General features: G+C 34.9%; 1 protein-coding gene across 1 annotated transcript; it reads left to right on the forward strand.

Annotated features, from left to right (window-relative positions):
* Positions 1-1,200: 1,200 nt before the first annotated feature.
* Positions 1,201-12,155, forward strand: LOC135208726 (mitochondrial nicotinamide adenine dinucleotide transporter SLC25A51-like). The gene is given in 8 exon segments (XM_064241214.1): positions 1,201-1,219; positions 5,360-5,414; positions 5,696-5,989; positions 7,071-7,251; positions 9,436-9,547; positions 9,708-9,943; positions 9,946-9,971; positions 11,087-12,155. Coding segments are annotated over 7 exon segments (1,026 nt in total). The 5' UTR covers positions 1,201-1,219; positions 5,360-5,411; the 3' UTR covers positions 11,261-12,155.
* The last annotated feature ends 1,288 nt before the right edge of the window (positions 12,156-13,443 follow it).

The raw sequence follows: 13,443 nt of genomic DNA on the forward strand, positions 1-13,443 counted from the left end.
AACCGCTTTCAAAATCAAAGTAACTGAAATTTAATAACACCAGCCCTTCCCACAAAAAACATTTTAAATACCAGTAACAACGCTAGCAACATTTCATGCCATACAAAATCGCCCTGTAATGCCACGAGGATTTCGTATATATTTCCTTTGATATAAGGTATTATATAAACTCTTCAAATCTATAAGAATGCGATGAGTAGCTAATAGCCTTTATCATAACAGCTGATAGTACAGTTTGCCGAGTAGCCAATTTAAGTCTCAACTGTAATTACACAGATTGAATTATACTTACAATGTTATATTTTTACATATAACAATTCCATTTGTTATACGTTGTTATAAAAGTACGTTATATTAAAAAGTTCCATTCTTGGCACGGTCATTGAGTACGATGAAAGCGCGTTTGGTAACTGTCGTTTAAATAGCGGCGTGATCAGCTGTAGCCAATTAGATCAAGCCTATTGCGATATTTGATTCTGATTGGCTTAACTGATTTTTGATGCGTTTTGTAAAACCAAAACTTTATTGTTCTTACATTAATTTATACCTTTATTGTTATTTAATGTGATTTTATAATATAAATAAAATTTACCTATCGTAATTCAAAGCTTTACGTCATTTTAAAGCTTTAAAATAAGCGTGAATAGACTCCTACGAAAGTCAGTATGGAAACAACGTCAATCTAGTTTTAAATTTAATTAAGATAATTTTATATATGATATAAATAATGTTTAAAGTGCGGCTATCTAAAACTATAGAGTAATCTGATGTGTTGATATAAACGTAAAATAGACCGATACAAAACACAACATAGAAAGTAGGCGCTGATTTAGTTTTAACGTTAATAACTGTAATTCTATGGTATAGATAAAGCTCTAATAAAGGTTGCTTATAAATTTAGAGAAAGTTAACCGGTTAAAATAAGCCCGAAAATGGCAACTGCTACGAAAGACAGCATTGAAAACCAGACTTCTTCTACCATTGAACACAGTTGTTTTGGTCCCGATTCGTGACGGCTCCAGCAGCCGACGCAACAACCAATCAACAACACCTTGTAATTTTGCAGTAGGCTATTATACTTTTCCGTTTTGTTATTCTTTTCTGTATCGAACTAAGACGTTATATAATTCTAAAGAATTTAAATTACGATTTATTTTATGGTTTAAATTAGATATCATCTGGGAATTCGGACCCAGGCCAGAATTGGTCCAGATTTAAAGTACGTAGCTATGGTGTTTAAAATGGTCAGTTTTCAATGTAAATTTCAGCAGGAACATGTAAAATGACCTCTTAACAAACCTTTCACCTTTTATTTGAAAAATTCTTAAAACCGATCTTGCTTCTATGGTTCTTTTGCTAGCTACTACTTAGTAGGTAGGTAGTGTGGGGTGGTGTCACACAAAAGGTCAGGTCAAATTTTACTGGTGAAGAAAGTGTAGGCAATAGGTACCTACCTACTAGGTGGGTGTGACCTCTTAGAAATTCATTTTCACACATTAAAATAAATTTATTGTTCATCTTACATTTACAGACTTTTCCTGTGTTGTCTTAATGTAGCCTAACGACACCATTTTTCGTTTTAGGTTAAGCTAGGTAAAGTGGTGTAGGCCTATTGTAGTCTACAACAATGTTTGAGGTGAACTTCTGACTACCTAGCTATATAGTGGAAATATAGTACTAGGTATACCTACTCTGTTTTTTTCCATCTGTCCATCCGCCTGTGGTGGTCGCGCATCGTAACACTGCATTCCAGACTTTAAATAGTTACACTACCTAGCTAGCCTATGTGTAAGTTTTAAATAAATAAAACTATATCTGGTTGTACATTTGCAACTGAAACATGTTTTAATAGTTTACTGTATGCGAATTACACCGTTAACATTCGAAATAGGTAGCTAGGATATTATTATTATTGTTGAGTGTAAGCTGAATGTAACTACTATAAAGCCCCGGACGCAGTGTTACCATACGCAAACACCACAGGCAGGTGGACAGATGGGAAAAAACTGAGTATAGGGTAAAAAACCGCATGGTACAGGGGTGGACCATGTACGATCAATGTGTACAGCCCCCAAAAAAGTACATTATAACGCGTCCTGACATCAGAGATGGGCATCAGACGCGACTTGTTGTTGGTGAGAAACGGAGCTAAAGACCTCTACTCCAGTGTCAGGACGCGTTATGATGTAATTTTCTTGGGGTTGTACACATTGATCGTACATGGTCCACCCCTGTACCATGCGGTTTTTTACCCTAGTCATCGACAAGGTCTAACGAATAGTCTTTGAATTTGACGCCTTTCTATGATTACACGATAGGGATATAGGGATACTTATTGTTCTAAGTAGAGTGTAACGGGTAACATCAATATGCCCAAGTTTGAAAGCTAAGCATGACAATTTTTATTATTCACCCAACAGCTAACTGATCGTTTGAGTAGTAAGTAACCTTATCATGTATTTTTCAAACAGTGACATGATCAATTTATTTAGTTTGTACTGAATTAGGGTACTAGGATATTTCATAATACATCTTGATATAATTGTGTAGCTAGGCCTCTATATACTAGGTACCACCTACCTTTAATCAGCATAGGCCTAGTCTGTTTGTATAACCTGTTTATCTTATAGAGAATCAGGCCATGTTGTCACCCAAAGTGTAGGATATAGAGTAGTATGTAAAGTTTTTGTGTAGATCTTGGCTATACTAGCTATATATATTTAACAATATCATTAAAATACCCTACCCTATATGATTCTCAGACATCTCACTAGAAAAACCCGAAATAGGCCTACCTTAAAAAGACGGGGGATTTTAGGTGTTGATTGAATTCCTCTTGCTCGAAAACTATTCGGCTTTTCTTTGGAAAATGACTATAATTTGATTTGCTTTTAATTATTTTTATATAACTAAAAGCAGTCTTATTCTTCATCTTAAAGTCTTTGAATTTATGCGCAAAATATCCTCTAGTATATCCTATTTGCGCTGTATTAACATGACTTCAGGAATAGGTGATCTGTCAGGAATCCTTTTGTTTTACTTCCCCATAGGTATGAGTACAACTCCCTCATTTTGTCTGTAAGGTTAAGGAAGTTTAATTCACCTTTGGGAATGGTTCCAGCCTTCCTGGGAAGACTGGAATCATGTGCTCAGTTACTTATCCAATTAGAATGTGACCCTTCTGACCCCGTGTCCACTGATTGAAATCTCCAGTGATTTTGTGAACGAGAAACCTGTATCTACCTTGATACCTAAAACTGAAGTTTTAGGTATCAAGGTAGAATCATGACTTAACATGCTTCCTTTCTCATTCTACAGTAGAAAATTTGGATCACCTGAAGAAAAGCGACCCCAACACATGCTGGGGTCGCTTTTCTTCAGGTGGAAAATATTGGGGTTGCTTTTCTTAAGGTGGGGAATTAACAGGGGTTACAGTAAGGCCATGGCGGAACGGCGCTTCGCGCCTTATCCGCATATTTAAAGATTCTTGGCAAGCTCGGTATGTTCTGGCAAGAGGTAATGTTGCGCTGCGCGCGCTACCCACAGGGGTTACAGTAGGTTTGATTATTTTTGTACTGAAATTGCAAGACAATATTCTATCATATTATGAGCTAAAGTGGGTCACCTGAAAATTGGAGACACCAACAAGCAGGGGTCGTTTATCTTCAGGTGGAAAATATTGGGGTCACTTTTCTTCAGGAGGAAAATATTGGGGTCGATTTTCTTCAGGAGAGGTATTAGGGGTCGCTAATCTTCAGGTGATCCGAAAATTTGTAGGCCCCTGGACTCTTTTTGCCTTGGTCTTATGGTTGCTCAGCTGTTCAATAGCTTTCATGACTCCTTTCAGTAGCAGCATTAGGTACACTGGTGTCTTACTTAAGTACAATGGTCTCTCACTTTAATGGGCACTTTGGGATCTAGGTTGCCCAACAAGTTAACAGAATCGGTTGGGTGGCAAAGACCTATCAAGCTAGCCAAAGTACGAGTTTTCAAAGCCATGGACCTAATCTATAATACTGCCTGTATTTACCAAGACTTTATATAAGCATTCACTTTTTGATCAAAGACTTTATGGAAGTATTCCAAATACTCTACTACCATCAGGTTCCTATCCCAACTTAACACCTAACCATATATATAAACTAACCTTTATCCAAGTATGTAATGAGAGTGTTTTAGTTTAGAAGGTTACTTTTTAAACATACATAAAAATTATTTATGAAAAACATCCAGTTTAGTCCCATACGTATTTATAAAAGGTGTACATTACTGTAAAAGGCTGTATTGTATAACAGTGGTTGAAGGAAATGTAATCTAAAGCAAGGCATTTTACTTTAATAACAATAGGACAGTTAATCACTTAATTGCAAATGATATGGAAATATTACACAGTGAGATTGAGAGACATGGAATTTAAAAACACATTGGTCATGAGACAGCCGATTACTCTGAGAACTTAGCACAGAACTTAGTGTTGACACAATAAGCAATTGACAGTGACTGAAATTGATATTGCTGAGCATCATGGATTGTAGTGTATCTACAATGAATCAGTTATGACTGGAAGCAAGTTTACCAAGGATAATGTGGTTATGGTCCCGTATTCCCTTGCAATTTTATCAGATTTTCATGATTATCAGAACTGATAGACATGTTATTCTGTTTGTGTATTTTATTGATGCCATTTTATAGTGTCCTTTGGTTTGTGAAGTATGTGATCTTATGTCTCAGAAGCAGAGGATCAACAGGAACAGCTATTGTGGAATTTCAGCAAACATATTAGAAAGTATCATGGAGTGAGAGCATGGCTCAGGTTTTGCTGATTAATATGCAAGGTCTTAGTTTTATTGGAATGAGGCATCTTCCCCCCTCTGACTGCACTAGGCTAATTACTGATTCATCCTGCATCTCGGTTAATACTGGCTGCCATGTAAATTTGCATTTGAGGAGGGAGGGAGGATAACTGTAACAGGAGTTGCATTACTTTCATACTGTATTGTCATATGTTGCTAATAATAACAAAGCAACTCCACAACTTAATTTGGAGTAGTACTAGTTGAATAAGTGAACAAGCTTTATATATTAAAAAGTGGAATATTATTAATTACTGTGTATAATCCTTATTGACATGAACACTTTTATAGTGTATAATCAGTGGGGCATTACTATTGTTAAACCAGCAAAATTGCTTTCTAAAGCTCTCACAAGATGCAGGATGAACCCATTTTTATATTTAGCAGCTGGAAATACATAGAATTGTATAGGTTACGAGCATCAAGTATTGCACGAATGAGCATACATATTATATATATTAATATAATCCAAGCATGTAGTACATACAACATTTGTTTCTTTTCAGCCATTGTTATGGAGATTTGAGGAGGAGACTGGCATGGAGAAAATCCTTGACAATGGTAAGTTAGTCTGGCTGCTTCAACTATTTTTAGGTAGAAAGTATAGTGGTGGTTGTGGTTGCTGCAACTGTTCGTAGATAGAAAGGAAAGTATATAGCATTTGTTGTCTGTCCTTAGATAATTATGACAGTTTTGAACATTATCACTTCAGCATCCTCATATTAGAGGAAGAAAGGCTTTGTGATTGGTAAATACGGTTTTCTTTTCAACTGTAAATATGTACTACTGAGATTAAGTATTTCGATAAGGTAAAGATAAATGTAATATTTTTTTCTGAACAGGGTATGAATGTAGTTGGACGAGATCACAGTAGTGTTACCCTGACTCCGAACATTGGGTCAGTTTTGCAGAATCCAAGTGTTACATCGCCTGTTATGACGACACCAGGTGTAACCATGGCAGACCAGCATGGATCTCCTAATGCATCTCCATCTGTTTTATTAGTTGCTAGCAAAACAGCTGTTTCAGTAAGTCCCCCTCTATCTGAAGATGCAAGAGAGTTTGTCTGCGGTTGGGGTGCTGCCTTCATCAACATTACAGTCACATTTCCGATGAATAAACTTATGTTTCGGCAGGTACGGCACTTGGATTTTTTTAATATTATTAAACTTGTCCCAATGGTATTTTTTAAATTGTTAAATGTAGATGTACAAAAAGAGTGTAAATTCCCTTCATACAGAAATATAGACAAAATACTTTGTTAATTGTGATTTTCCTCACTTTTTTTCTTGATCTCATGCAAAATAGTTATAACCTAGCCATGCACATGTCTACTGTTTTTCTTATTCTCCATTGTCTACATGTGAATGTCAGAATTTTCTAGGATTAGAAATTGAAATAGATTTTGTGTGAATATCTCAAGTTTCCTCAAACTTTATCGTAGTACGAGGGTAAATTTGGGCACCTGCTTTGGCCAAAGAATCCCAGCAGATAAAATAAACCAGTGCAATGTAACTCAGGCAATACCTAATTCTTGGCAATACCTAGTTCTTCATATTGTCAAATGAAGTCCCCCCCCTCATTTTCCATATGATATGAAAGCAATCTTTAGACAAAAGCCTGAGGTGAGCCCCTAATTTGTATTTGATTGTATGTGGTATCATGGGTAGTGAACCAGTTGGAAGCACTTTCTTATCAAAGGTGTTCAAAGAAACAACAAAGAAAGTTAGTATATCTCAGATGTGTCATCCACATACAACTCACCATCACAGGGTGCATTTGATTAGTTTCACTGTCTTAGAGAATGGGTTCCAAGGATATTGGTTGTACCAAAATACCCAAGAATGGGATGAAAGGGTCTTTTCTTATAATTAAAATGAGTGTAATCACACAAACAGACAGTGTATTTACCATAAAGTGCAGGTTAGCATGGAGGAATGATGCCTCCATCTGGGCCAGTGGAGTGTTTGCTTTGCATATTCTGTTGTCCAGGTATATCAAGTTAGTTTGAACAGAGGTGATATGCTTCGAGTAAGACTGATTGTGTAATTGAATTTGAGAGAAATTTATTTTATAGTAGAAACCTTGTTTTTCAAGGAAATGAATTCTATAATTTTTAAAGGGAATGGATTTTTTTGTCTTTCAGGATAATGGATTCAATGTTTCAGAGTTAAAAACAGGTAATTATTGTAGAATGACTGTACATATATTTTCCAGATGCTGCATGGTATATCGACATCTCAGGCTGTCAAGCAGCTGAAAAAAGAAGGGATGAAAAACTTGTATAGAGGCATTCTACCCCCTCTGTGTCAGAAAACAGTCTCTACCTCTATTATGTTTGGCATGTTTGATCAGTACAGCCGGTTGTTGAAGTATTATCACCCGCAAATCTCTGATGGTAATATACACTGGGTAATATGCAAGTGCACTCCTGTATTGAAAATTTGAAGTGCATGTAGTTGGATTGATTTTTTTTATTGCTCCTTATTTGCATGTTCATGATTTTATGTTCAAATATCTTTTATCATACATGAAATAAAGCGGTTATCCTGTCCCAAAGCATTAGTTGGTTACAGTTTCAGAAGTCAAGCCTTATAAAAGTAATTTTACATTTTTAAATATAAATACTAGCTATAATTTTACTAAGGTGTAAGTAGCTCACTATAGCATGAAAATCAAGTGTATTAACAGCTGAGTTTTAAATGTCTAATTTTTCGTTAATTACATGAACAAGCACTCTGATATTACTTGGTGGCTTTTGCTGTTTGTACTCTTTATGGAGAGGAGTTAGTTAGAAGCACATGGGTATCAAAGATTTAATAAGGAGTACAAGACTGGTGACTGCACTTCCATGTTTTTTTTTTTTTTTTTTGTAAAGCACTGGAGATTTGAATCAAGATAGTGAGTTAATCTGCAACTTTTTTTCCCTTTGGCAGATGTCTATTTTAAGAATCTCAGTTGCACAGAGAGTGTTAGTAGGAGCAGACATCTGTTGCTAACTAAGAATGGTTGTGGAGAGTAAGCACACTTCGGCTAGTTCACTTTTACTAGTTAGTCAAAAATCATATGTTTTTGCATAAGTATTCCTGAACCTCATTTTTTTTAAAATGTAGGTTTGTCTATCCATGAAGATGATTGACTGGCTTTGTGGCTATGACTCATATTCATGGCAGATAATGACAGTAAAATTTATTCTCCTGGAATTGCAGTGTGAACGAGGATTAGTATCAAGTTGGTTTATAGATATGTATTTGCCACTTGCTCTCAGGCTAATGTATACTGTATATGTTATATGTATACTGCATATGCTATGAGTCACTGCAGAAGTTTACAAAAGTGAAATGGAGTAGCACAAGAAAACAGGGCTAAGACAGTCGTTAGCATTATTATCATTATTAATACAAAGTATGGTCAACTAATTTCAGCCAGCCTCATCAGTTTGTGAATAAGCTTTAAATAAAAGTTAAAATTTCATTAGTAATTAGGGAGTCTTCATAATTTTTTGCATGGGTCAATTTAGATTTCATACACAGCAGAGTTAAGTTAAAACAACTAATAGAATAGTACAGTAATGTTATAAAAATAGTTTAGCTTGACTACTTGTCATATTTAGACTTTCAAGACTAAACATATGGTTTGCGCACTATGAATTACTATTGAAATTTGTAATACACTACTGGTTTGTTTCTTTCATGATAATGTTTTGGCTCTAAATAGCAAGATATCAAATTCTCGATACTGGAGTGCATAAAGTTACCCATAGCCATTGTGTTATTAGTGATTAGTAGTATAGTCCCTTCTTACATGATTTGTTTTTAGATAATTTTGTGGTCTTTTAGGATTAGTAAGTATAGTTCTGGAAATAAACTAAGATTTAATGTTTGTGGAATCTAACCTAATTTTTGCATTTAAAAAAAAAAAAATCAGTTCTATATTGTTTCAGTCTTCAAAATTCTTGGAAAAGCCAAACGAGAATTCTTGCAAAAGCCAATGAGAAGAGATGATTTTAAAGGTTATTAAGGTTCTCATCCACTTTTTTGGTTTAAGGCCCAAATATTAATATGAGAATGCTTGCAGTTTCATTTTAGATTTCAAAAAGTCCTGCAATTGCATGCAAAGTGAGTGATTTCCTTATCAGTCTACAGGAAACGTGACAGCCAAGATTTTAAATATCCAAATATTCTTACATCAGTCAATTTTGGTCTGGTTTTTTGAAAAAAAAAATTTATATATAAGTAAAAAAAAAATTTTGCATGCTTAAAGTTGTTCATTTTTACCATTGTCTGCTTGTCACTGCCAGCTTTTAAAGACCAATTTTAAGTTCTTATAGTGTTATTAATGTACAGTAATGAGTGTTAGTCTTCTGACCAAGTTAATTTTCTTTCCAACTTAAAAGTTGGACTTGAAAGTTTATTATATATTACTTGAAAAACTTGGCTTTTCATTTTTTTAAGTAGAATTGATATCGTTGCTCCTGAAGTTATATCTGCACAGGCTTTTTTAAAACATTTCTACTAAAATATTTAATGGTGTTTTAAGTTTCATGAATGCTGAAAGTAAAAAACCTTAAAATGAATTTTAGGTGCAACTCTGGCGATAGCAGCTACCTTAGCTGGGTGCACCGAAGCTATTCTCTGCCCTTTTGAAAGAATCCAGACCGTGCTACAGGACAAAAAGTTTCATGGTAAATACCGGTAAGTAAATTATTCTCTATTTTTTTTATTTTTTTTATAATTGATCAGTTATAAAGTTTTGCATTATGGGCTTTAAAATTCAACTAAAAATGGTAAAAGATGAACCACAAATTATTCTAATTTTAAAATTTATGATAATAAAAAAGTATCTTTTCTCCAGAAATAGTTTACATTGTGCCCGCGAGTTAAGGAAATTTGGGCTCGCAGAATACTACAGGGGATTGTTCTCAATATTATTACGAAATGGACCAAGCAACATTCTTTTCTTTGGCCTGCGGACTGAAATCAAAGAACGAATACCCACCCCTGACGATGCATGGTGGGCGCATATCCTAAGAGATTTTGTGTCTGGTGCATTTTTAGGTGCATTTATATCAACTGTCATGTATCCTGTCAATGTATAAAGGCCCATCAACAGACACAGGTAAGTTTGTTTATCAAACAGAAAAATTGATTGAAACTGACTTTTGTCCAGTCTGAAACCTCTGTAACAGGTCTCTTGTGTAGGTCTGATTTTTATCACATTTCATTGTTTTTAATCTGCCATGTCTTGCAGCTTTTCAGAGTGAGTGCAAGTGTGTATCATTCATATGTTTTTATCTAAACTCTTCTATATAAAAGCTCTTGATTGTATATTTTTTCAGCTTTTGTTATTTTTCTCATGTAATTTCAGTATAGTGAAGGTACTAGGCCAGGCCTATCACATTTATCATAGTGAGCTATATTTTCTTTGGTTCACTGATTTTACCAACCTCAGCTCCCTCACCATCAGCCACCCATGCACAATTTTGCTATGCAGTTATAAGTTATCCTTTATGCTTTGTAGCTTTAAACCTGCGTTTTTTTTTTTCTTTTCTTTTTTTTTGCCATAGCCATTAATTTGAATAAACTAGCTATTTCACTGTAAGCAAAACTTTGCACAGTAGCGCGCACAGAATTTTCTTTTAGGACTCAGTGACTACCAAAAATAGGTTTTTCCACATGAAAACCTGCTTTAGAATTTAATAAAGTTAACCAAAACTTTAAATTGCTTTACTTTGTGTAACTGAATTCTATTTCACAAACTTAATAGGTTTCTAAACACTAAACTAGCGCCTCAGTGATGTGTTTGATATGGTGTTGCTGTGGCACCTCGTTGGCTGTGAGTTCGATTCTCTGGCATTCCACTGAGGGGTGAGAGATGTGTATTTCTGGTGACAGAAGTACACACTCGACGTTGTTCAGAAGTCACATAAAGCCATTGGTCCCATTGCTCAATAACTATGGTTCCATGCAACATAAAAACACCATACAAATAATAAACACTAAACCATGTACAGTACAGAGTCCTTCTCCATATAGTTTTGCTATGTATGCATTTTATTGCACTTAAAAGTAATAGCCCTTACTTTCCACACTGTGAAATAAGCCTACCAGTTATGACTGATGGGTTTGTACAAGACATTTTCTTTGATAAAACCTGGAACCTTTAAGTTCCATTGGTACTGATTCATATTCTGTTTATGTATGGATTATGAGAGTGCACCTTTTTTTTTTCAGGTGGGTGGCCCTTTCATATCCATGCGTGAAACTTTCTATGATGTTTATCGATCGCGAGGGAGTCGTTTAAGTCGGCTTTTCAGCGGAGCTCATGTCAATTATAGCCGTGCCCTTGTTTCGTGGGGAATCATCAATGCGTCATATGAAATTTTACACAAATTGCTCTATAGCTAGCACAGTGAACTCGGGTAAATATTTTTTATATTGAATATAGTTATAAAGTGTACATTCTTTTCAAGAAATTGATATTTTTTATATGTTTATTTTCTTTTATGTTCCACCATATAAAGTATTGAAGAATGGCAAAACTTACCTTTTTAATGTTCGTTCTTTGTATGTAATACTTTGACACTTCAATTGCAATTTTTTAGTCAGCTGACTCCGGGTGAAATTGTAAGATGCAAAGTACAGCATTTTTCCTTAACTTCACAGCATTTTTACTATTCTGTTCTTAGGTCATATTTATAGCATTAATAAAAACAAAAGACCTATAATGTTTTTGGAATACTATTTAATTAGTTGTGTGACGACAACTAACTTGAATGTAAGTGTATGTGATATCACTAAGTAAAATTATTTCATTGATATAAGCTGGAAAAGTTGTTAAAATACAATGAAAGCTTGTGTACATTTAAATATTAAATTGTGGATGAATTTCTGTACATTTATGTATATAAAATACTGTGTTGACACTCAAAGCAAATGTACAAATACATATTTATTGTGTATAAAGCCGTAAATGTTGGTATAATTGTGCATCCAAAGTGAATGTGGTCAAAAGTAATTGAAGGATTCTAGTCGTTGAAATACCTGCATTTCTTGAATTCAGTTTTGTGGTTGTTGATGTTCGCAGAATATAGTATTCACTATGGAAGTACGTACTGGATAGGATTCTGAAAGCTTTACCACTAGAAGAGTTTATATGTAATGTTCACATCATGCAGGAGTAGGTTTCTCTGTATTTTCGTAGTATATCTGTGCTATTATATATTTAATTTTTTTCCTGGAAGGATGCATTTATTTCTGTATGCTGTTAGAATTATGTTTGAAATAGATGTAAGCAAATTAACCTCTGTAATTCATCTTACCAATCCTCAATAAGGTTTGCAAAGATGAACAGTTTACTCCACTGATTTTAAGGAATGAAAAAATCAAACCTCTACTCATACATTGATTGCAGGTGCTGTAATGTGCTTTTCTTTGCATAGTTATTAGTATCATCATCAGAAGGCTTCTGCTCTTGTCTCCAGTGAATGTTATCAGAGAACTCTTCTAGTCTGTGTCTTTTCCCTGGTAGTGGGTAACGTCAAGATCTGTGTCTTTTCCCTGGTAGTGGGTAACGTCAAGATCTGCTATTTTTCCCTTGCAGTTATACTTCTTTGGGACTCCTTTGCTGGGAAAGCCACTGGGCTTTTCTTTCAGAATGAGTGAACTGGCAGCATTGGATACAAGTTCTGAGTAGATATAATCTTTACTTGTGATTACAGAAATGACCTAACTGAACTTCAAGGGCACAGAGGAGGGTTGCTAATGATCTCAGATTGGGTAATGCAAAGTAGCTGACTAGGAAAGGCTCCTAACTAGTACTGCTTCAACCACAAGACTTGGTACTCTATCCAAGGAGAGTTTTTTCATATTTCTTACTTTGAAGGACTCTTTCATATTATTCCTTTTAAGTTGGTCATTTGATCCTTCTGTCTTTGGCTTTGATGAACAAAGTTTTTATCATCAACGTTCCATACTGGATGAGACTAAAACTTTCCAATGTCCACTTAAGATACTTTCTCAACTGGAAAAATTGAATTATTGCTCTCCAGACTGCCAAGCAGTTGTGAACTTACATGCACCCTCAAAAACCACAATGCAGTTGTTAAGTTTTCACTTAAAAGACAGCATTGTTATATTTCTTAGATAATGACTCGCCATACAATTATCAAAAGACACTAGCAATGGCCTGACACTGTCAATATATTGGATGTTCTATGGAAACTAACTTCTCTCTTAGCTGAATATTGCAGCATACTTAGCAAATTTGTTTTAATTAGGCAATCACTGAAGATGGTTATCTTGAATTGCTGACTGTAAATCAAATTTAAATTAATTTTCAGGATTGCATAAGCAGAAAATTGTAAATGAAAGTGTGATAAACCTTGGCCAAGTCTACAGTCAAGGACATGACTGTGTGGATTTTGTAATTAGGGTTTAAGGGTGAAGTCGGTGCAGTGTATCAAATGTAACAAGACGGTGTAAGTACTAAGAGAAATTCTTGATTGCACAATATAGATGAAGGCAAAGGATTTGTTGAAAGGCAGACCATCAGAAGAGGCAGGATACTTCTTTTACTTTAACAGTACACA

This window comes from Macrobrachium nipponense, chromosome 35, assembly GCF_015104395.2.
Source record: "Macrobrachium nipponense isolate FS-2020 chromosome 35, ASM1510439v2, whole genome shotgun sequence".
Classification (NCBI taxonomy): Eukaryota; Metazoa; Arthropoda; class Malacostraca; order Decapoda; family Palaemonidae; genus Macrobrachium; species Macrobrachium nipponense.